This window comes from Felis catus, chromosome B4 (assembly GCF_018350175.1).
Source record: "Felis catus isolate Fca126 chromosome B4, F.catus_Fca126_mat1.0, whole genome shotgun sequence".
NCBI lineage: Eukaryota > Metazoa > Chordata > Mammalia > Carnivora > Felidae > Felis > Felis catus.
Window position 1 is genome coordinate 53,577,154 of NC_058374.1, and position 25,126 is coordinate 53,602,279.

Consider the following 25,126-nt stretch of genomic DNA (forward strand, 5'->3'; position numbering starts at 1 on the left):
TTCTTTTCCTTGGTTTCTCTTAATACTGTGCTGTACGGACACCACTAACAATGGAGCCCTGAGAAAAAGATGGGAAAATTTTTATAATCAGAGGAGTTGAGAAACTTCTGGACCATAAATCTCTCCTCTGGAAGATATTGCCTACTTTTGGTTTAGTTAAGAAAAAAGGTGGGAGATTTTCTAAGGAGGAAACTTGAAGGAACATCAGTGAATACAAAGAACACTAATGACATGGAAACTCCAAAGGAAAAGGTCAGATTTACTACCTATAATCAAAGAACCATGGACCACATTTATTTGCATATGCTCTGATATATCTTTGAAATGAAGGTCTAATATAGACTGCCAAAGCGTATATGTTTATATAAATTCATAAAATTCATTTTTATTATATATCTTTCAAAAGGATATAGTATTTTGAGAAAAGTAAGTGGGAAAATATTTTTATAATACTCCATCAAAGTCTTTGTGTTTCCTCTTTTAATGCCTCATGATAAGTCATATAGTATTTCCAGGTCTTATTTTCCATAGAGTTAACTTGTCTAAATTGTAAGGGAAGAGATTTTAGGGGTTAGGAAAAGTAAATATACCAGACCAAACCATGGCTTCTCATTAACTTCATCTATGCTTGTAAAATATTTTTTTTAATTCTCAGGAACAAAAAAGTTTATCAAAATATATACACATTAGCAACTGGTTTTATATCCATGCAGATGTAAGTTTGTAAGTTTTATAATATCAACTGAATTCAAATGAACTTGAGATAACTAAAAAGAATATTTGACAACTGAAAAACATCATTAAAGTGTGAATTCAATACTTCAAGTCCTCAAATTAGAAAATATTCAATCCTGGGGCGCCTGGGTGGCGCAGTCGGTTAAGCGTCCGACTTCAGCCAGGTCACGATCTCGCGGTCCCTGAGTTCGAGCCCCGCGTCAGGCTCTGGGCTGATGGCTCAGAGCCTGGAGCCTGTTTCCAATTCTGTGTCTCCCTCTCTCTCTGCCCCTCCCCCATTCATGCTCTGTCTCTCTCTGTCCCAAAAATAAATAAAAAACGTTGAAAAAAAAAAAGAAAATATTCAATCCTAAAATCTTGAATATTAATCTGTGTTAATAGAGAAATATCCACCTATGACAAAGTCACTGAATGTAAACATAAAAAGAGAACAGATGCATCTAGAAAAAATTAATATCATTTCTTCTTTAATATTTGAAATGCTGCAGATCTTTTTTTGGGGGAGGGAGGGAATCTTTAAAAGCAAATCTCATAATGTGCTTTTTTTTTTCCCCCACATAGACACAATGCAAGCATTTTGTTCATTGCTTTATAGTGAGTTCAGTTCTCGTTTAAATGTTCCTCTCTCCCTGTTAATACATTCAATTGTTTGAATGGCTGGAAAAGAAAATACTAAACAACAGTGACTGTCTCCATCTGACCTCCCCAGTGCCTCAGAAAGCAATTGTCATCCAAAACAGGACTTAATCTTTGGGAGTAAATTTCATTTGAAAAACTTGTAGGTTTCCTCAAAGCCACCTCACAAAATAGTTGCTGGGTGGCAACATAGATTCTTTCCTAATTTAAAAAGAAACTGGCTAACTTTGGTACTTCTGATGTCTCAGAAATATTACTTGGCAAGGATTATGATAAGAAACAAATCACTCCAAGTTCACTGCAGCCCTTATGATGACCCCAGTTAGTTGTGTAGACTAGACTTTGTAGGATTAGAAAGCACCTTTCAGTAAAGAACTGGGAAATTTGCAAATGAATAAGAAAGTAGGCCCCCTGGCAGGATCAAAATGCTTTTCCTCATCTGGTGTGAAATTCTTTCCACGGTTGCAGCTGATTATTAGACCACAATAGAATTCTAATTTATTGCGTATTTCTGGACTATTATAATGAGATAATTCTAGAATGTGCTGTGGTGGTTGAAACTGAGAGTAGCTGAGTGAGGCAACAGGGTGGCCTTAAGAATTAGTAAAATAAAGAAAAGGGATGGGGTGGAGGATGGGGGAGAGCCTGGGGAAAACATGGGTTGTCCAGATGCTAACTATTGCATATGAAAATAGCATTGGGGAAAGTCAGGAAAGCTGAGAAAGTGAGAGGGTGAATAAGAAAACAGGCTCTGAATTCTTCTGGAAAGGAAGTTATTACATTAAGCTCTATCTTTTATTCCTTGGAAAGGCCGGCAATAGAAGTACTTTTAGCCAAGGATAAAATGAGAGGCCCTTTCAATTTCCTCTTGGTGTCTGTTATATCAATGTCTAGAACATTTTTTAAACATTCCATAGAGGCACAGTACTATACTGGGGAAGGATTTAATGATTTTAAATGTAAAGAAGACAAGATTCTGCTCCAATTTACTCTGACAACCATATCTTTGGTGATTTAAAAATATTTTTTAATGTTTTATTTATTTTTAAGGCAGAGAGAGAGATAGAGCATGAGTGACGGAGGGGCACCGAGAGGAGACACAGAATCTGAAGCAGGCTCTAGGCTCTGAGCTGTCAGCACAGAGCCTGATGCTGGGCTGGAACCCGCGAACCATGAGATCATGACCTGAGCCAAAGTGGTATGCTTAACTAACTGAGCCACCCAGGCGCCCCCATATCTTTGGTGATTTATGTATTTATGGCTTCCTAGCATTTGGATGTGCATTTAGGTGAGCTAATCAGAATCTGTTTCTTGAACTGCATTTACTTATCTTAAACTTCATACAAGTAGATGGGGGTGCCTGGGTGGCTCAGTCAGTTAAGCGTCCGACTTCAGCTCAGGTCATGATCTTACGGTCCGTGAGTTCGAGCCCCACGTCGGGCTCTGTGCTGACAGCTCAGAGCCTGGAGCCTGTTTCCGATTCTGTGTCTCCCTCTCTCTCTCTGACCCTCCCCCGTTCATGCTCTGTCTCTCTCTGTCTCAAAAATAAATAAACGTTTAAAAAAAAAAACTTCATACAAGTAGAATATAGGTTCCACAAGAGCTAAAAGTTTTGTCTAGCTTGTTCTTTACTCTTTACCCAGCACTTAGAACAGTGCCTGCCCCAGAGTAGCTGCTACTGATCCTATTTGTTGAGTGAATACACACATAATTCCTACATTCAGTGAGATCATAATTCCTACATTCAGTATAAATGGAATGTTTCTAAAGTTGTTCAACGCATTATTATTGTGCGTTCACTCTACCAACTCCACTGATTATTTCAACTGATGTCAACCTGTAAATGGCTTGACACCTAATAGAGGAGACAAACTGCACGCAAAGCACAATTCAGTATCAGTGGAAGAAATGGTCCGACCTACAGCCATGATACTGCAGTGCTCTGAAAGCCAAGACAAATGTAAATGCCAAGAAATGTTAGGTTGTCTGCAGAACAAATACTGCAGAAAGGTAAAAGGAGATGGGGAAGAGGTGAAACATGTAGCTTTCAGGAGATTGCAACATACATGGTGATGAAGAGCCTTTTCTCTGGGATCAAGCTCTTTATGAAGTTTAAATCTCAGCTCACTACTCAGTAACCCTGTGCCTTCTCTGTGTGTCATCTCACAGATGAAGTCATAATAATACTACGTAAGCCATAGAGAACTTTTAAGGATCAAATGAGCTAAAATATTTGTAGGATGTTTAGAGCAGTGCCTGCCATGTCATATACTATTACGTGTGAGAAGTGTCAATGATCATTACCAAAGCTGTCGGGAAAGAACCCAGGTGTTAAGAGTTTAGAAGAGGATAGTGAAACTTCTCTGTGCTAACCTTTGACCTCCAAAAGAATGACTTCCACACAGCTCCTTGGGTTATGCAAGTCTAAGGGAAGCAATATATACAATACTTAATCACTACAGCCTGCTTTGTTAGTCAGCTTCTGGCAAGACGTTTAATGATACCCTCCTCCTGGAATTCATGCCTGTACGGAATCCTCTGCCTGCGTGTGGACTGGACCTAGTAACTGCAATCCATCGGATTGCAACATCTGATGGGAAAGTGCCTACGTATGGTGTGTGCAGGGCACCAACAAGGTTTACTTCAAGCAGTTCTGCAGAACTCGTCAGAAGTCTTATAACCCTTACCGAGTGGAGGATATCACGTGTCAAAGTTGTAAACAGACTAGATGCTCCTGCCCTGTAAAACTCCGCCACGCTGACCCTAAAAGGCCCCACCGTCAAGATTTGTGTGGGAGATGCAAGGGCAAACGCCTATCTTGTGACAGCACTTTCAGCTTCAAATACATCATTTAAATGAATGTAAACGAATGGGCCAACTTGAACGTGAGCTAGTGAAGCAGACACGTTAGCTTTTTTCCGTGCTCCTTCCTTATGCCTCTCTTTCTCAAAATACTTCATGAAAGGCTGTATTTTTGACAGAGCCTTCAAATAAAAGTATTGCAAAACAAAACAAAACAAACAAAAAAAACAGAACCCAGATCTTTTTGCAAATAGAATATGACAACGGTAGATGACAACAGAAGATGTCACTTCTGTGATTCGTTTTCAGAAGACTATGACTTCCATCTTGCAAGCTGTCTGATGTCCTGAAACTCTCCCTTGCCCTCTTGTTCTCTCACTTGTTCTATGAACCAAGATGCCATGTTGTAAGATGCTCTGTGGAGAGGCCCATGTGGCAAGAAGCTGAAGGAGGCCTCCAGCAACAATGTGTAAGGACCTAAGGCTTCAGCTATAGCCTAGAAGAAACTGAATTTTACCAACAACCAGGTGAGTGAGCTGGGACTCAAATACTTCCAGCAAAGACTTAAGATAACTGCAGACTCATGAGAGACTCAGAATCAGTGGACCCAGCTAAGCCCGGCCTGGATTTCTGACTTACAGAAACTGGGAGATAATAAATGTTGCTGTTTGAATCCATTATATTTATGGAGTCATTTGTTACACAGCAATAGTTTGCTCATATACAAGTATAAGAAATACATTTTATATTGTGACTTAGCATGCACGTGCATACATAGAGACACCTGTACATATACTTCTATAGCTAGAGCAAGAGTTTCTTAAAACAAGATTTATCTTAACTATGTATAATATGCTCAAATATTTTCTATTCTATTAATTTTTAAAAATGACAATACAGACAGTAAGTTGATTTAATGGCTCACAAATTGGTTGTAACAAAGAGTTTAGAAACATTGGTTAAGAATGTTGTCCCTGAGGTTCCTCAAAATGTTAAAAAATAGAACCACCTGATGATGCAGTAATTGTGCTACTGGGCACTTACCCAAAGAATACAAGAACACAAATTCAAAAGGATACATCCACCACTATGTTCATAACAACATTATTTACAATAGCCAAGATATGAAAGCAGCCCAAGTGTCCATCAACTGATGAATGGAGAAAGAAGAGGTGGTATGTACACACACACACACACACACACACACACACACACACACACACTGGAATATTATTCAGCCATAAAAAAGAATGAAATCTTGCCATTTGCAAAAACAAGAATAGAGCTAGAAAGTATAATGACTTAGAAAGCTAAGTCAGAGAAAGACAAATAAGAGTCAGAGAAATAGGTCAGAGAAAGACAAATACCATATGATTTCATTCATATGTGGAACTTAAGAAATAAAACAAACAAGCAAAGAGAAAAAATAGAGAGACAAACCAAGAAACAGACTCTTAGCTATAGAGAACAAACTGATGGTCACCAGAGGGGAGGTGGGTGAAATAGGTGATAGGAATTAAGGAGGGCACTTGTCATGATGAGCACATGGTGATGTATGGAAGTGCTGAATCACTATATTGTACACCTGAAACTAATATAATACTGTATGTTAAGTAACTGGAATTGAAAACTCAAAAAAAACCCAACAAATAGATTTATACTTAGTCGGGGAGATAAACTGATACACATGCCACAACTAAAGGGTTGACAAACTGTAATAAAATGTAATATATACTCAGAACATTCTTTAATAACCTGTATAAATCAACTTGATTTATAAAGTTCTACATATCAAACATATAGACATTAAAATAGTTGAAAAAAAAAGAATATTGTCCCTGGAATGAAACTTTCAAGGTTTATAATTCAGCTCTACCACTTAGTATTTGGGTAATTCTGGCAAAGTTGCACAGCCTGACTATGCATTAGTCTCCTAATCTATAAAATGAGAAAAGTAACAGAATACAGGGTGGTCTTGAAGATTGGATCAGGTAATGTGTGCAAAGCATTTGTTACAGAACTTCACAAAGAAAAAAGCTTATTATTCTTAGCTAATACTTTTTTATTGTAAGGAAGCTTTCCTAGATCTTTCCTTATTCCTGGGACAGAATTTGTAATTCTATTCACTCCTACGGCTGTTGAAAACAATTACTATAGCATCTTTTACATTCTATTATTATTATTTATTTTTCTGTAATTTTATCTCCCATACCCACTTCATTCCTACTAAGTTATGAGCTCTTTAAGAGCAGGCTGTATTTCTAATTATTCTTTGCTCTAATATTTGCACAATTCTTGACACAAAATAAGCATTCAGTAGCTATCAAATTGTAAATGAATTAACAATGAATGAATAAATGCTCACCATCACAAGATGACCCATTCAGTTTTCCAATATCTATAATTATTAACAAGCTGTACCTTACAGCAAGTTAAAATATACATTCTGTAAAGTCATTTTCCTATTAAAATTGGCTCTTTATAAGTCTATTTCCTTTCTCATTACAGTTCTATATGCTCTCCTCAATGAGAAGCACTGTCATAGGAGAATAGGATTTATAATTCCAAATCATCTCTGAGTGAAAAAAGTCCCCAAATTTTCAATGATTCCTGACCAACATCGCAGTCATTCTTCTCTAGATGTATCACACTTTGCTAGTGTTTCTATTAAAATCTGATATCCACATCAGAGCAGGTGAGGGCAGGCAAATATCACATTTAACTCTCATTGTTCTGGTTTTACATTATAATTACACCAGTGTGTTCCTAACTGTTTTGGACTTCTCTAGTAAAAATGTCATGCTCATTCTTATAAAAATATTCATTTTATACACACTCAATTATGTTCTTAATGTGGGTTCACATTTTTTATTTGTATTCTTGGGAAATATTTAATCTTATAGTTTGCATTCTTTAGAAAAGTTTTAGAATCCTGATTTTCTCATAATGTATTAACTAGGTTTCTAAGCTTTGTATCATTGAAAAATGTAGCAAACGCACATTCTATTCTGTGTCTCCCTCTCTCTGCCTTCGCCCACTCACAGTGTTTCATTCTCTCTCAAAAATAAACATTGAAATTTTTTTTAAAAAAATACTGAAGCACATATGGAAACAGGACAAAGAAAAACAAAGGAGACCTATAGTTGACCGAGTTATTGGCGTTATCAAGAAATAGACTGTAAAGTAATTGTGAATAACACATTTAAGAAATAATTGATAAGATAGAGAACTTTACTAAACAAGTTGGAATTCATTTTTTTAATTTTTTTTTTAATGTTTGTTTATTTTTGAGACAGAGACAGAACATGAGCAGAGGGGGAGACACAAAATCCGAAGCAGGCTGCAGGCTCTGAGCTGTCAGCACAGAGCCCGACATAGGGCTCAAACTCATGAGCTGTAAGATCATGACCTGAGCCAAAGTCAGACATTTAACCAACTGAGCCACCCAGGTGCCCCTGGAATTCATTTTTTTAAAAAAAATCAAATGAGAATGGTAGATTTTTAAAAATTGTATTCAGAACTCCAAGGATGAATCTAATATCAGATTTAACACAACAGAATAGAGGTTTAGTTCACTAGGACAACTCTGTAAAATGTATTTGGCTAAAACACAGAGGACAGCAAGAACAAGATGACAAATAGAACAAATAACATGAGGTAAATAAGGAATATCATGACAAGATCTTACATGTAAATTTGAAAGCCAAGTATTTCCAAAATGATCTTGAGGACAATGAATGAAGCCAAAGTACTTATACAACTGATATTAAGACCTATTAAAAAACAACAACAAAAAAAATAGGTTATTTTTTTCATCAGAAGACACCATTAGAGAGTGAAAGGCAAGCTGCAGGAAAAGTGACAGCATTTATAATACTTACCTCCAACAAAGAATTCATATCCATAATATCCAGAATGTATAAATATATATCAGTATATTGAAAATCAATAAGAAAAAGACAATCTAGTAGAAAAATGGTCAAGAAATATAAAAGAGGTCTGAAACATACGAAAAGGGCTCTCTAATTATATATCAGAATAATAAGAATCAATAGCATAGTAAGTTACACTATATACCTGCCAGATTGCTAAAATTTAAAAAAAAGTAATATTAAGTGTTGGTATAGATATGCATCAGTTGGGAGTCTCATTCACCACCACTGAGACTATAAATGGGTACAAACCCTTTGAAAATCTGTTTGATAGTTGCTACACAATTTTAACATAAGAATACCCCATGATCTACTAATGGATACAGGACTGCCAAAAATGCATGTAAAGAGTGTTCATAAGGCATTATTCTGTATACTGGACACAACCCTTACAATACATTCATAAAATAGAATACAATAATGAAAACTAGTAGACTTGTACCCACAATGTAAATGTGTGACATTGGATCTCATAAGAAATATATACTTGGACTTTGTCCAGGTTCCTGGCACAGGGTTTCTAAAACTTTTGGAATTTCCCAATTGATAGGCATAAAAGGGGTGTCCTTTGTTATTCATAATAAGGCCCTTTGTTATCAATAATAAGACTAGCATAAGTTTATGCTAGTGAGGTGAGCCTTGGTGGGCCTCTGGATAGCTTCAGGTGGGGGCTTTTTTTCAGAGGAACAATAATGAATAGGTAATTGGAACTTTTAGTACTACCCTCTGACCTCTGGTGAGGGTGGGAGAAGAGTTGAAGATTAAGTTAATCACCAATAGGTAGTGATTTAACCAATCATGCTTACTGCAATGAACTGAATGTTTATGTCCCCACAAAATTTATATGTTGAAATCCAAATACCCAGTGTGATTACATTGGTATTGGTATATTAGGTGGTAGGGTCTTTACATCATAAGGTGATTACATCACAAGGGTGGAGTCCTCAAGAATGGCATTACTGCCCTTGTAAAAGTACCTAGAGAATTCCCTTGCCCTCTGTCATGTGAGGACACAGCAAGTGAGCTGTCTAGAAAACAGGAAGCAGACTCTCACCAGACGCTAAATCTGCAAGCATCTTGATCTTAAACTCTCTAGCCTCCGGAAATGGAAGAAATAAATTTCTTTTGTTTATAAGCCACCCACCCATTCTGCGGTGTTCTGTTTAGCAACCTGAACTAACACATCAGCATAATGAAACCTCCTTGAAAATCTCTAACCAATGGAATTCAGAGAGTTTCCAGGTTGGTGAACACATCAAGGTGTGGGGAGAGCAGTACGTTCAGAGGGGCCATAGCAGCTCTGACTCACTTCCCCTATACCTTGCCCTATACATCTCTTCCATTTGGCTTTTCCTCAGTTGTATCCTTTACAATAAACATGATAGTAAGTAAACTATTTCCCGCAGTTCTGTGGGCTATTCAAGCAAATTATCAAACCCTGACAGGGAACATGGGAATCTCCCAGTGTATAGATAGTCTGTCGGAAGTACAGGAAGCCAGGGAATCGTGATTGACTTCTGAAGTAGAGGTATTCTTGTGGGACTGAGCCCTTAATCTGTGGGTCTGTACTAATTCCAGGTAGTGTCTGAACTGAATTGTAGAGCACCCAATTGGTGTCCAGAATGTGGGAAAATTGGTTCAGGTGGGGAAAAATAAACACCTACATTTGGTTTCAGAAGTGAGAGTAGAAACAGGTCAGAAAATGACATGCAAATATTGTTGACTGAAATAAGCTAGTGCACATTGTATGTTTCAGTTATATCCATTTGGAAAACAGGCAAAACTCATCTATGGTATGAGAAGCCCTGATTTGTTACTTGGTTACTTTTAAGGAATCAGTAATTGGATAGGACAAGCGGGACACTTCATGGTAGCAATGCTCTATTTCTTGATCTGGAAAGTGGTTACGTGGGTATATTCAGTTTTACAAATTAATTGTTATTCATTCAAAATTTGTGTACCTTATGACTTCATATTTCATTGAAAGGTTTGCTTAAAAATCCATTCAAATATCCATTTACTTTTTTGTCCTAAAAATACATTACATTTCACAATGGAGACTTATATAACAATGTTGAGAATGTTACCAGAAATATTTGTCATACTTCAGAAAGATCCAATCTCCTGTCCTACAGGCGAAATATAAATTCCTAAAAATAAATTAATTAAATAAATTAAAATCAATCAATAAAATAAATCAATTATAAATCTAAATATTTTGATTATGTTTTTATTTTGTTCCTGGCATTGTGCTAGAAACTAGGAACATAACAATAATTAAGAGAGTCATTGAAAAATGAAGGGCATTTTGAAACCTGGGAGCTGGTGTTTTAGTTTTCTATTGCTCTTGTAACAAATTACCACAAACTTAGCTGCTTAAAACAACATATGCTTGTTATCTGATAGTTTTGGAGATTAAATGTCTAAAATAAGTCTCACTGAGCTAAAAATCAAGGTGTTGGCAATGCAGTATCATTGTGGAGCTCTAGGAAAGAATCCAGATTCTAAAGGCTGCCTGTGTTTCTTAGCTCATGGCCTTCTTCCATCTTCAGAGCCAGCAAATGCATTGCTCTTCCTTGCTTCCGTTGTCACAACTCCTTCACTAACTCTGACTGTTCTGCCTCCTTCTTTCACCTATGAGGACCACTATGATTACATTGGTCTTACCCAGAAAGTCAGGATCATCTCCCTGTTTTAAAATCTCATATGATCATATCTTCAAACTCCCTTTCACTGTATAAAGTAATACAGTCACAGGTTCTGGAGATTGGGATGCAGACATCTTTGAGGGGCTATTAATCTGCCTACCACATGATCCTAAGAAATAATCCCTAAAACTAACAAATTAGTCTTTTTAAATTTAATTTGTGTCTCTGACAAGAAAGCTCTAAGAAGAATGTCACTGAAGGCCATGTAATTCCTTTCAAAATACACCATGATGGTGGCTCCCCCCATTTTCTGTAGTGGTTGGAGGTGGGAGGAGCATTCTGGGAAACACTGTCTTTGAGTTCATTCATCACCTGAGCAGTCTGGCTGGATCTGAGGCATTTAAGTCACATGAAGTAACGAATCTGTATGATCTCCACTACTACCATACTTACTTTTAGTTTTATTTTTTATTTATTTGTAATGTTTATTCATTTTGATACATACAGAGTGAGTATGCATGTGGAGGGGCAGAGAGAGAGGAAAAGAGAATACCAAGCAGGCTCAATGCTGTCAGCACAGAGACAGAAGTGGGGCTCTATCACACAAACCTTGAGATCATGACTTGAGCTGAAATCAGAAGATGGACACTTAAGTTTTAAATCTTGACGATTTTAAGGTGGCTTTGCTTTAAAAAAAATGCAATTGCCCTTTCGTGGAGAACCGGGAAGCCACATAGAGTTGAGCAATTCTGCATCGACACCATCTTTGCTGTGTGTACACCCTCTCGTCCAAGTGTGTCACATCGTCTCGTCCAAGTGTGTCCAAGTGCCCATTCCTCATACCCGGCAAGCTGCCATTCTAATGTGCTTGCAGCTCTCCAGAAGGGCCACAGCCTCACACAGTTCTATGGCTTTGCACACGTTTTCGTCATCTCTAGAAATTTCTTGCCCGCATTTATTCATTTGATTAACTGCTATTTGTCCTCTAAGATCCAGTGTAGTATTTATCCCATATAAAAATGTTTCCAGGCCCTTCTCCACTCTCATCTAATCTCAGTATACATCCATGTATATGTTCTGATACAATTCTAGGCTTTCTTTTATCAAATCATGTATCAAACTGTATTACATATTTATTTATTTTTTATTGTCACCTTTAGGTAAGTTTCCTTAGGGTAAGATCCTATTTTATTTGCTTTTGAAATTCTAGCATACAGATGATGAATGAATGAATAATGAATGAATGAATGAATGAATGAATAGTAGTAAATAAATTACACTTAAAGTCTATTTAAGACCTGGTTCTGGTTATACCTACATGAGATTGGACTAAATTGATTGACAACTTGGAGCCTTGGTTTTCTCTTCTCATGAGGATAATAACTTCTTTTTTTCTTATTTGTCATTTGAGGATCAAATGTAATAACTTAGGGAAAAGTCCATGCCAACAGTGAGGTTTTACAGAAACCTATTGACAGCTCATTGAGCTGGGCATAGAGAATACAAAGAAGAATAAAATATATGCCTGCCATTAAGGAACTTAGATCTGTCCTGAATGTCAAGGAAACAGGAAAAGGAATTGTTTTCTTCTGCCGTGAAGAGGGAGAACATCAAAGAGAGATACAGAGAGTGGCATTTGAGCGGGGCCATAAAGACAGATGAAGCATTTGCTTGGTTTGCAATCGTAAAGTGATGAAATTAATACAAATTAGACAAAACAAAGAGTGCTATGGGCATACAGAAGGAGAACTGCTTAATTTTGTCCAGGGGAGTCAGATAAAGAAAGCTTCACACAAAAGATGGCATTTAGGACAGATCTCAAAGAACAGATAGTATCTTCCCATCCTTCAAAACCTTAACAGGAGGAAGGAAATTCTAGGCAGCCACCACACTGGATGACTAGGCTAGTTTGGCTACAGCATATGGTGTAGAGGACTGGCTGCCAACTTGAAGAGGAGGGTGTTTTCAACCCCCACCTGAAGGCATGAGCCTGGGTCAATAGCAGCTGAAGCCAAGAAGGGCGTAGAGGGTGACTGAATGACAGATGGGGCAAAGTCGCATGAGGACTGATGTCAGAATCGGCTGAAGTCGAAGGAACAACACAATTGCCAAAAGGAAATCTGAGAGCAAAGACCAGTAGCCAGTAATGGACGGATGCCATGGTGTCAACACAGGGGCAGGGCAAGTTTCCAAAGGCAAAAGTCCAGTAGCCCAGCTGGGTTTGAAAGCTCTGGGTGAGCACCATCAGGGACAAGATGAAAACAAGGACCGATTAGGCAGAAAAGAGAATCCATGAGGGTCAAAATGTTTTGACACCATAAGGCAGGAGGTGGTGTTATTTCTAAGAGCCCAAAGAGTATTTGTTGCATACAAACCTTCAGTTCTAGTTCCTGGTGGATGAAATTGTTCCCTATGCTGGGGCAGAAAACACCACCTACTCCACTCCCCTACCTTTGTGGCAGTCACATGCAATTATGCTAGTGGTAAGAAATAAAGCTGGAAATATTAGAGAGGGCCTCATAAGGAAGGGCCTAGAGTGCCAGAGTGGGGAGTTTGTCCATGATTTGGAAGTTAATGCAGAGCCGTGGAAAGATCATAAGTAGGGAAGCCACATGATTGAAGCTGAACTTGAAGAAAATCAACAGAAAAGGTAATGGTATAGCTAGTGATGTTTTAACAAGTCCAATTTAAGTTATAAGAAGTCTAAATTGGAGCCTCTTTCGTCTGTTCATTTATGAAGGATAGGTAATCAGAGTGGCAAACATTCATTTATTAAACCTATATTATCTGAATTGCAATAAGGCTAGCTGATACTATTTTATGGATCATCTATCATCATCATGTTCACCAGTTTGTTACTATATAGTTGTATGGATGGTGGTGGTGAATATTTGTCTGCAGAGGAATCAAAATTAGCATTTTTTTAAAGATTCTACAAGTGCACTCTGCATCTAATGCAGGCCAGTTTATAGGCAAGATATGGTCATGTCTGCTGCCCATACCTATTATGACAGTTTAGAATCAGAAATTAACCTATTGGAACACTCTTTTATACCTGTATATGCTAGTTTCTGAATCCCTCTAGGCCCCCAGGATGGGGATATTCCTTGATTTTGCCCAGTTCTATTCCCTGAGAAGGGTTCTGGTGGCCTTTGTTTCTTCTCTCTGTATGTTTGTTTTTGTTTGTTGGTTGGTTTTTCTCCTGATCCTCCTCCGCTCCGTGTGAAGTGAGCATTGGAAAATATGCCCTTTTTGGAAGGTAGAGGCATTTTTAGCCTACCATCTGCTGTTAGAAACATAGGGACTGAAGGATAATTTTGGGTTTTGAGCAAGACTTTCTTAGCCCCTTGCATCTGTAACTATATACTCTCTTAAAATGATGGATTTCTTATCTATTAAATTCCAGTTAGCTCCATGGACTAATAAATCATAGTTCTTTGCTCTTTTCTGGACATACTTCTTAGAATTTTACACATATATTAGTATATAAAACGAATCCCAGAAGCAGATAGGCATGCATATATACTTTATTTTCGTTTCTTCTTTTTCTTGCTTCTCTCTCTTGACTTATTGTCAGTACCTTATAAATACAGACTTTGATGGGAGAATACAACTTTTGTGCCTGTTCTCAGAGTCATTTTGTCCAATTTTAAGAATTTCTTGGGCAGTACCTTAATCTATTCAGAAGGTTTTTTTTCCAGTGGGTGAAACAAGTATATCCTTGTTTTGATTCTTACCAAAAGCCAAGTTTTTATCAGTCTTTATCCTCAGAATATTTCTCAATTTTATTCTTTTATTCTTTGGGCTTGAGAAATGGTTGTCTCTTTCATTATTATATATGGCTGTAAAGTTGTGGCCTCCATATCCTTTCATCCCTATTCACAGATCGGTCTGCTCGTTTATAAAGTCATATCTTTCTTCTATCTTGCCATATGTAGCAACTGACAATGGCACTGGCATTCAGTTCTTCCACTTCTCCCAAAGCTACAAGCTCATCAGACACATTGTCTACTTTCTAAGCTACTTCAGTTGTGCATAGCATGGACTCCTACCCATCTATCCTGAAATGTCAATTTTCTATCAGCCCTTTAGTCAGTGCCATATATTATAGTTTACTTGGAACATAACATCCCATTTGTAGTACAAAATCCTGTATTAGTTGGGATAAACTGGGTTATGCTTCAGTAACTAATCTTACAATCTTAGTGACCTCTAATAGCAAAGATCTATTCTGAAAAAGGAGTCAGAGAGCTCATCACTATTGAGTACATAATATGTCCTAGGTGGCCGGCCTTGATCTTTCCATGTACTATTTCATTTTAATCTTTATGAGGTATTCATGAGCATCTCCATTTTCTATGTAAGGAAAATAAAGTTTACAGGGATTAAGTAATTGTTCAAGAATACATAAATAGTAGTGGTAGTGGGATTCAAATCTAGGTCTGTCAGATGCCAAAACTTTTTTTTTTTTACTATGTGAGAGAAAATATAAGTGTCTTCTGCCAAAATAAAACCAAGCGAGTCACATGTGTTATTGGCTGCAGCTACTGCATGTAAAACATGCACTGCAAATCTGATGTATGCTGATTAAATTTCGGCCATCTTTATTCTTTTAGCTTGTATGACTCAACATCCACTTTTGAATATCACGTTAAAATATTCTGTAAAGTTCCTCTTTGAAAAAGTAAGGCATTTGTGAAAGCTTTTTTCTTTCTTCCTTTTCATCAAAGAGTATACCTACACCATAAAGGAAAAGTATAACCTTGCCTTTTGTAACATGAAAAAAAATACCATTACTATTTTGGAAAGGATAACAATTGTACAGAAAAAAATTGCTCACAAGAAAATTAAATTATATAAATGATAAAAGTCTAAATGAGATTGGTGATTGGATTTCAGGGAGAGATTATAATGGAAAATCCCCTTTGGATCTACCAGTTTAACCATTTCAGTCCTAATTTAAATGCTTCAATCAAGAACTTCACAAAACAGAAGAAAAGTTGAATAGTTTTTCTCTGTAAGGGACTAAGCAAACTGGATGCCACAGGAAATAAAATGACCCATTTAGATGCATTCCTTGCACTGAAGATGGTGACTCAAAGTGGTTAATATCTGATTGCGGTTCCTGGGCTCAGGTCCCATCAGTTGCTGGTCACGTGGCTGTACCGCACTTCCTGATGAAATTAGCAAAGATATCTCTAGCAAGGAAAATACATTTTAAGTGAAGCTGAATTTGTAACTATGTTTTCAAATCTAGACATGGTTTCAGTTAGCACAAATGTAAAGAAGAAAAAAAAAAGCTACACTGTTAACTTGGTGAGAAAGGGACTTTGTTCATAAGCATAATCAAAGCAGTGCTTTTCCATAATTTGCCTAACTTAATTTCAGGTTTAAATGAACCTTAAGTATACTTCATTGAAAACATGTTTTGCCAGGACAAGCTGTTTGCTTCCTCCTAGGAACTGCTGTATCATTTATTGTGTAAACTGTATTTGTGGTACTAGCATATGTTATCTTTAAATAAAATTTGCCATTTGTACAAATCTGGCAATTTACAAAATACTTTCATATCCAAAAGCACATTTTTGAATCCATAAAAATCCTGTGGATGTATCAATAACCCCATTTTACAGTTGAGAAAATAGAGCTCAAGAGAGACAGAGCAATCTGCCCAAGTTCTTAAAACCAGAAGAACAGGGATCCTTCTAATGCAAAACCTGGTCTTTTCACTGGAATTACTATGTTGCTTGCATTGTTGGTTAAGGTTAACCCCATATATACTGACTACCAACAAGGTTAGAAGCATCTTGAGCAAACTACGTCTTGTATAACTTTTTTAATCAGTTTGATAGTTTTTGATTATTTTTTTATGCAAGTATAATTAGCATGCAGTGTTTATTAGTTACAGGTGTACAATATAATAATTGAAATTTCTATACATTACTCAGTGCTCATCACAGTAAGTGTATTCTTGATCCCTGTCCCCTATTTCACCCATCCTCCCACCCACCTCCTCTCTGGCAACTACCAGTTCTCTGTATTTAAGTGTCTCTTTTTCCATCTATTTTTTTCTTTGTTCATTTGTCTTATTTCCTATGAAATGAAACCACATAGGAGTGAAATTATATGGTATTTGTCTTTCTCTGACTGACTTATTTCATTTAGTGTTATGCCCTCTAGATCCATCTATGTTGTTGCAAATAGCAAGATTTCATTCTTTTTATGGCTGAATAATATTCCACTGAGTGTGTGTGTGTGTGTGTGTGTGTGTGTGTGTGTGCGCGCATGTATACCACATCTTCTTTATCCTTTCAACTGTCTATGGACACTTGAGGTGCTTCCATACCTTGGCTATCGTAAATAATGCTGCAATAAACATAAGACTCTATATATTTCTTTTCAAATTAGTGTTTTTGGGTCTTTTAGAGGGTAAATATCCAGTAGTGGAATTGCTGGCTCATATGGTAATTCTATTTTTAACTTTTTAAGGTCCCTCCATACTGTTTTCCACAGTGACGGCACCAGTTTGCATTCCCAACAGTGCACAAGGGTTCCTTTTCCTCTACAGCCTCCCCAACACTTGTTATTTTTTGTGCTTTTCATTTTAGCCATTCTGACAAATGTAAAGTGGTATCTCATTGTGGTTTTGAATTACATTTCCTGGATGATTAGTGATGTGGAGCACTAAGTTGAATCCCATATATACTGACTACCAACAGGGTTAGAAGCTTCTTGAGCAAACTATGTTTTGCATAATTTTTTATGAACAACCCTTCACAGAATGTCCTGTGCAGGGTGGTCATCCAGAAAAGTCTCTTGTGGATGATGATGTTAACCAACTCCAACAGTCTTCTTCCAAAGTAGGCTTAGAAAATCTTAGTTAGCTTTGAAATATATTTTAATTGCATTTAAAAATATGAGTTTAGTATCCTGCAGAATATTAAGACCACAAAATGTTTGCTTGCTTAGTCAATCTTCAAGCTTTATGCTGTAGGTTAAAATAACCCAACAAAACACCCACTCACCTCAATAACTTTCAAACCAAAAAAAAATCAGTTTTTAGATATATTCTTTTTTTTTTAACTTTATAAGAAAAGTAATTGTTTACTGCACAGAAACAAAAGAGAGGCTACCAAAGTGATACTTAAACACTGCATTGGAGAATTTAACATTAAAAAGTATTTTTGTTTCTATATAACAAATAATTATGATGAGCTCTGGCAGTTAACTTTGACAGTGTATTTTCATCAGAGGTAACTGATTTACATTTGGAGGGGAACATCCCTATAATAAAAGAAATATAATTTTAAATCTTTTATCATAATTTAAATACTAATTTCTGTGCTCAAAAGGCTTCAAAACTACTCATCTACTGAAAAAAAAAAAAAAACTCCATGCATTTTCTCTGGGGTATTAATTTATGTTCAAAGAATTACCACTGAATGGAGCTCATATTCAAGTCCCATTGCCATCATCCCCAAATCTAGCATCTCTAGAAATAAAATCCACTAATGGCAATAAATCAACAATGCATTATTGAAAGTTTCCTTTTGGAAACTCCTAAAGGTAAACTATGTTAATCCTGAGAAAGACATCATTTTAAAGGAATATACTTACACTCCTTAACACTGTATTTGTGCCGGATACTCATGCAGGTGTTGACATTACCATTGAAATGGGTCCTGACAAGAACCTTCTGTGCCTGGGACAAATGTATACACAGAGAGGGAGAAGAGCAGCTTTCCAGAGTGACTCCCATGATGGTGGTCATGGCAGTGGAGTAATCACCTTATCAGCTACAGGACCAATGGTAAGTTACTCCTCTTCATTGGCCTCAGTTTCTGCTGTGTGTGAAATGTGGTTGGACTAGATCTTTTAATACTCTTGTGGCACACTTTGTGAAACAAACTCACGAGGTGCTAGCGAACCCCAGAATTTGTGAGATTTAAGAATCTGGTTCATGTATTTAATGGACAGATTATGGGCTTCAGTTGTTGTTTTGAATATGTCTCATATGAATATAATAGTCATTAGGAGAAACTTGTTTTAAGTTTGAATGACTCTGTGTACAACAGACCACAGCTAAGCTTTTTTAGATCACTTATGTATTGAGGCTCAAGACCACCTGATGCCTTCTACTCCAGTCAACAAACAGCCATAGTTTAGTTGGCAATTGGATTCTCAAAAGCTCATGATAAAGTTTTCTTTTATAGCCAGAGTTCTGAAAGTAATCTAGCGAGTGAGCATGATAGGGGGACTATTTTCTGGCTGTGTTTCTCGAGCTTTTCATGCAAATCCATAAAAATTAGCTTACACAGACATTCTGTGACATTTCTGTGGAGCAATATGGGCAATTTGGGGTAAAGTATGTGGGATAAGTTAGAAGGAGAACATTAGCATGCAGTATTAATGTGAGCTCCCCTTTCCCTTTGGTGACATAAATGAACAATTTGCAAGGAGATTATTACCTAGCCATGTGAAGAATTTTCCATTCTTCTTTTTTTTAAACACCCTTAAAAAAATCGATGTCTAGCTGGGGACAATTAAAAGAGATTAGCACATATGGCATAGAGGCATAAGTCAAGAAGTTTTAACATTTTTACTTAATTTAATAACCATATTTAATGACTTATAGTTTTGAAAGTTTAGCTAGAGCTTAAATTAAGTCAGATTTTATTCTTTCATGTTTTCCTTTTCTATCTTCCTCCCTCTTTCTCCAAGTTAGTGTGAAATAAAAAGAGTGGAACATTTCTTTTTATCTAAAATCTCATATCTTTTATGGCTATCCCTCCTACTAAAAACAACAACAACAACACCATCCAAAAAAGAAATACCCACAAATTAATTCAATGATAGGCACTTAAGACTGAGAAACAGAAATTGATAGCAACTCTTGAATTCCTGTTTGACTCTTGTATATCGTCTTATAAAAAGTGGTTGTAGCACTCAACATTTCTGAATCAATAGAGACTTGGTTATGACTTCAGATGGCAGAACAAACCCAAATTATGGAAACCTCTCCTAACCAAACAAATTGTATTTCATTCCAGTCTTAGATCAATATAGCACTTGCTTTCCAAATTAAGTTTTGTTTATTTGGGCTATTGGATTTTTACAAAACATGAAAGCAAGTCATTAAGTAAACTAACGAAATTTAAGAAGTTTTGTTTGTTACAGTGTGAACTTGTTTTTTGTGTTTTGATTAGAAACCTGGGCATATTTATTTTATATGGCTAAACTTTCATTACTCTCATATGCATGAGTGTCCCACAGACACTGAGATCTCAGTTTGTCCAAAGTCAACTACCTTCGGTATCAAATTGGCTTTAAGAGCTCCTATTTGTGCTTAGTTATTGGTGTAACAGTCTCCGAAGCTTCCAGTTATCCTCGATGACTCCCTTCTTCTCAGTCCCAGATCCAAATGATTACTGAATCCTGTCAATTGTACCAGAGAAACGTCTTTGAAGTTGCATCCTTTTGCTCGTTATTTCCACAGTCACAGCTGTAGTTCAGGCGAATCCCAGAAGCTCTGTGGCGCAATGCCATTTATTAGCCACGTGACAAGTTAACTCCTCTGAGCTTTAGTTTACTCAGCTATTAAGAGGAGGGTGAACTCACTTCAGAGTGTTACTCGGTGACTGACTGCGGTGATGGGTAGAAAGCATTTAGCAGATTTCTGACACGCACTAAGTTGAATCTTAGCTAGGTGAAGGATGAAAAAGAGAAGAGGTTATACACTCTTTAGATGTTAAAAGGCTTGGAAACTTGAAGCGGCATTGCCCATTCAGGAAGAAGAATTTCTTATTTCAGTATCAAGAGTTTCCCATGTCCATTGCTATTAGATAAAATACTAGGCTGAGGACTTAATATAATGATGCTCATAGCTTAATAAGAATTACTCAATTTTTTTTTTTTAATGCCAAGTACAGGAGAAGAGCCAATTCCACTCAAAGGACAACTAAATACCACCCTCAGACACTGGTACAGACACATATTCATACCCTAAGAGTACCTCCTAGGAAAATATCCCCAGCAAGTGGTTCACTGATCAGACATTTTCAGCTCTTAATAGGGAATGCTGGGTAATGATTACAGTAGCTACTTTTGTAACACGTTATTTTTGTTTATTTACAATATTAAAAATTAAAGTTTCATGTGACCCTCTATTCTTAATCTGAAATTGCAAATATTAACAAACTTCAGGCTGAGAAAATTTTTACTTTAGTCTTTCAACCAGGCTTCACTCATTTGCACTGATTACTTGTTTCTTCTGTGCCATTTCCACAAGCTGTTCCTCTTATCTTTAATTGATTCAGGCTAATTGTATCTACATCTGCCCTGAGGGAAGGAACAGTTCTTTGGAACCAGTGCTGTAGGGCAGTAATCAGTATCTGTCTCAGAAAGTCAGTGTCCAATAGCTACCAGAAGACAGAGGATATTGGAATTAGAAAGATACTTCTGATAGTTCTTTCTACCTCTAAGAGAGAGAGAGACAGTATGCCACAGATTCTGTCTCCTTGCCAGGTCAACTTTCCTGTGATCAATATTAAGGAAAAAAAATTCCGTTCAGTTGCCAATTGAAGTTGTATCTTTTTTCAAGTAACACTGAGATGTTCCATTCTTTATCTAAGCTAAATGAACTATCCTTAGTCTTTCCTTTTACTTTTTAAAATAATGGCCAGTTTCTAACCAAAGTTAGCTATGCTTGTTTTTAAAACAACTGCAGAAGGACATGGCTGCCTCAGTGATTGTGGATTACAATCTACTCAGGGTGTCACCACAAGTCAATTAGGATAGATATCTATAAGGGCTATTAAATTTGTCAACCGTGTTTAATAGTCTTTCAGTTTGGCTGATGTTTATTTATAGTTGTTTATGATCTTCTAATTTCCCTGTTTCTACCAGGGCCTATTTAAAGTTGATACCATTTCTAAGATTTCTTTGGGGGCTGTGAAACTATATGTAACATGCTTTTAAAATATATATTTTGTTAGGGCACCTTGCTATGGTTGACAAGCATCAACATATTTAAGTAAGAAAAATTATGTCAAGTTAGTTAGAACCCTGAATGATATGGAGATTGGTATTGAAGTGATTGATAATGAAGAGTAGGTCTTGGGGGGTGTGCCCCTGGGTGACTCAGTTGGTTAAGTGACCAACTTCAGCTCAGGTCATGATCTCCCTGTTTGTGAGTTCGAGTCCCACATGGGGCTCTGGGCTGCAGCTCAGAGCCTGGAGCCTGCTTCAGATTCTCTGTCTCCCTTTCTCTCTGCCCCTCCCACGCTCATGCTGTCTCTCTCTCTCAAAAATAAATAAACATGAAAAAAAAGTAGTTTTTTTTAAAAAGCTTCAGGAAATGTGAAGACTTGGAATTGGTTAAATCTAAGATGCAGTGAAAGCCAGTGACAACCCAATAAATGTTCTGGTATTTCAGCCTTTAACATACTATGGTGAAAGGTTAGTAAATTATTCCCAGTGATTACCTTAAAGCAAATGCCAATAGTGACAGACTGGAGAACACAGGCTATCACTGCTAAATAGTGATGAACTAGGTTAAAGCAAATAGTTTGTTTAGTGATGAACTGTAGGGGAAGGTTGGACTACATCGGATATATAATATCAAGCTCAAATTCTTATATTCTTGACTCAGAAATAAATTTTAAAAATTAGGATATTTAAATATTTAATGATTTATTAAAATACACATAAAATTGTACATATATGGCCTATATGTACTACATGTACAATTTTTAAAAGCACAATGACAAATAGGCATATACAAACCACCTCTTTTAAAAATTTGAAAATTACTTGCAGCTCAAGTACATTTCCATTCCTCCTGCCCTTTTCTGTCATCAATACTCTAAAACTTTTACTAAACATTCCCTTGATATTTTTTTATGGCTTTACCACATACGTATGTCCTAAAAAATATACTGTGTAGCTTTGTCTGTTCTTTACTTTTAAAAAATTTTTAAACCTGTTTATTTATTTTTGAGAGAGAGACAGAGCATGAGCAGGGGGAGGGGCAGACAGACAGGGAGACACGGAATTCGAAGCAGATTCCAGGCTCTGAGCTGTCAGTACAGAGCCAGACTCGGGGCTCAAACCCAAGAACTGTGAAATCATGACCTGAGCTGAAGTTGATCGCTCAACCAACTGAGCCACCCAGGTGTCCCTGTTCTTTACTTTTATATGCTGGTAATAAATCATACAGTTATGTGTACTCCAATGATTTTTCCCACCCTGAAGATTATATTTTTAGTTGCTTCCAAGTTGATACCATGGTTCATTCATTTTCAAAATTGTGTGATACATAACTACATGAATTTAAGGTGATTTACCTATGTAGTCTCCCATCAATGTACATTTGGATTATTCCAAACTCTGACTCTATCGACATGTTAAAATATATCTCCAACGTGCATATAGAGAGTTCTCTATGGTATGTTCATTGGAATAGAATTGTTGGGTGTAGTGAAGGTATAACTTCTACTTTAAGAGGTAATGCCTAATAGTTTTACACTGGTTATACCAACATGCACCCTCACCAGTACTTTATAAAGTTTCTGTTCTACCATATGCTTTCCAGCATTTCAATTATCAATCTTTTAAGTTTTTATCAATATCAGAAAATATCTCCTTTTATTTTTATTTTGTATTTTCTTAACTTAATAAATTTGGCTACTCAGCTTTCTTCCTGTGTCAAATGCTTATTTTTTTCCCATTTTTATAATGTATTTTTTGTTTTTATATATTGCTTTGTGGGAATTCCCTACATATTCTGTATATAAAGTTTTCTTGCTCATGTTCTTGGGACATATCTTCTCCTGACCTAGTTTGTTGTTTGTCTTTTCATGTTGTATTTTGATGATAAGTTCTTTGTTTTAATGTATTTGAATATTGATCCTTTCCTTAGAATCCTTTGTATGCCTTATTTAAGAAATCCTTCCCTACTCTGATGTGTTTTCCTATGCTTTCATTCAAGTTTTCCTTATCTTTTTAAAGTTCTATCTTCCACAAGTAAGTTTGAGTCTATGTTGTAGAAATAAGTTTTTTGTATTGGTGAAAAGCAGAGTTCAAATTTTATTTATTTAATATGGATACAAAATTTCCCTGGCACTATTTGTGGATAGTTCATTCTTTCCCAAATGACCAGGAATTCTATCTCTGTCATGTCAGATAGCCATATATTGACAGGTCTATTTCTTGGCCTGCCCTATACTTGTTTCCACTGGTCTGTTCTTCTGTACCAGTAGCACATTGTCTTAGTTAAATTTTGTGACTGATGAATTTTATTTTTAATAAGGCACTTTCTTATTTCTCCATCTCTTCCCCCTCTATCTTTTCCCTCATGAATAATTTAGCTATTCTCAATCCTTGGTTCTTGCATATAAATTTTAGAAATAGCTTTATCAAATTCCAAGCTTGTCCAAGCTCAAATTATTTTGAGATTTTGATGGGAATTTTATTCAATCTATTCAACTATTTAGAGAGAATGACACTTTTTTTTAGTCTATCCATGAATATGGTACATATTTCCATTTATACAGACCTTACTTAATTTCTTTCACCATAATATTATTTTACTCCTATTTATATTTATTTCTGGCTACTATTTTTTTTATTGTAAATAGTATACTTGTCAAATGTTTTATTATTTCCATGTGTACAGAAATTCAGTTGACTTTAGTATACTATCCTTATATTTGTCAATCTTATCATACTCTTATTCTAATAATCTTCAGAAAATTGAATTTATCTATAGAGACAATTATATAATCTACAAATAATAAAAGCCTTCTTTCTTCTTTTCCAATTTTTATACTTTATTCTTCTAATTACATTACACTAGCTAAGAGCTCCAATAGAATAGAATAGAAATGATTAAAAGGTGTATCAATGAATTCTTCCTGATTTTCAAGAGTTGGCTTGCTAATATTTAGGATTTTTGCATTTATGCTTCCAAAGATAGCATAGCATAAATTAGTCTTTTTTTTTTTTTTTAACCATTTATTTTTGAGAGAGAGAGACAGAGTATGAGCAGGGGAGGGGAAGAAAGAGAGAGACACACAGAATCCGAAGCAGGCTCCAGGCTCATCCAGGATCCATCCAGGCTCAAAGCTGTCAGCACAGAGCCCGATGGGGGCTTAACCCCCATCTCACAAACTGTGAGATCATGACCTGAGCCGAAGTCGGCCACTTAACCAACTGAGCCACCTGGGCGCCCCTAAGTTGGTCTTTAATATTCCCTATTTTTATATTCTTTACTTGACTTTTATGCCAACATTATACTGTCTTGTCAGTTGAGTTGGGGAGTGGTCTCTTCTGTTAAAGACTTTGTTTTAAAGTACATCATTTGTTATTTGAATG

At 36.4% G+C, this 25,126-nt stretch overlaps 1 protein-coding gene across 1 annotated transcript in view; it reads left to right on the forward strand.

The window, feature by feature from the left end:
• Positions 1–25,126, forward strand: part of PDE3A (phosphodiesterase 3A) — a 537,920-nt gene that overhangs the window by 138,255 nt on the left and 374,539 nt on the right. The window contains exon 3 of the mRNA XM_045061473.1: positions 18,409–18,563. Coding sequence (XP_044917408.1) covers positions 18,429–18,563 — 135 coding nt within the window. The 5' untranslated portion in view covers positions 18,409–18,428. The remainder of the gene's footprint in view (positions 1–18,408; positions 18,564–25,126) is intronic.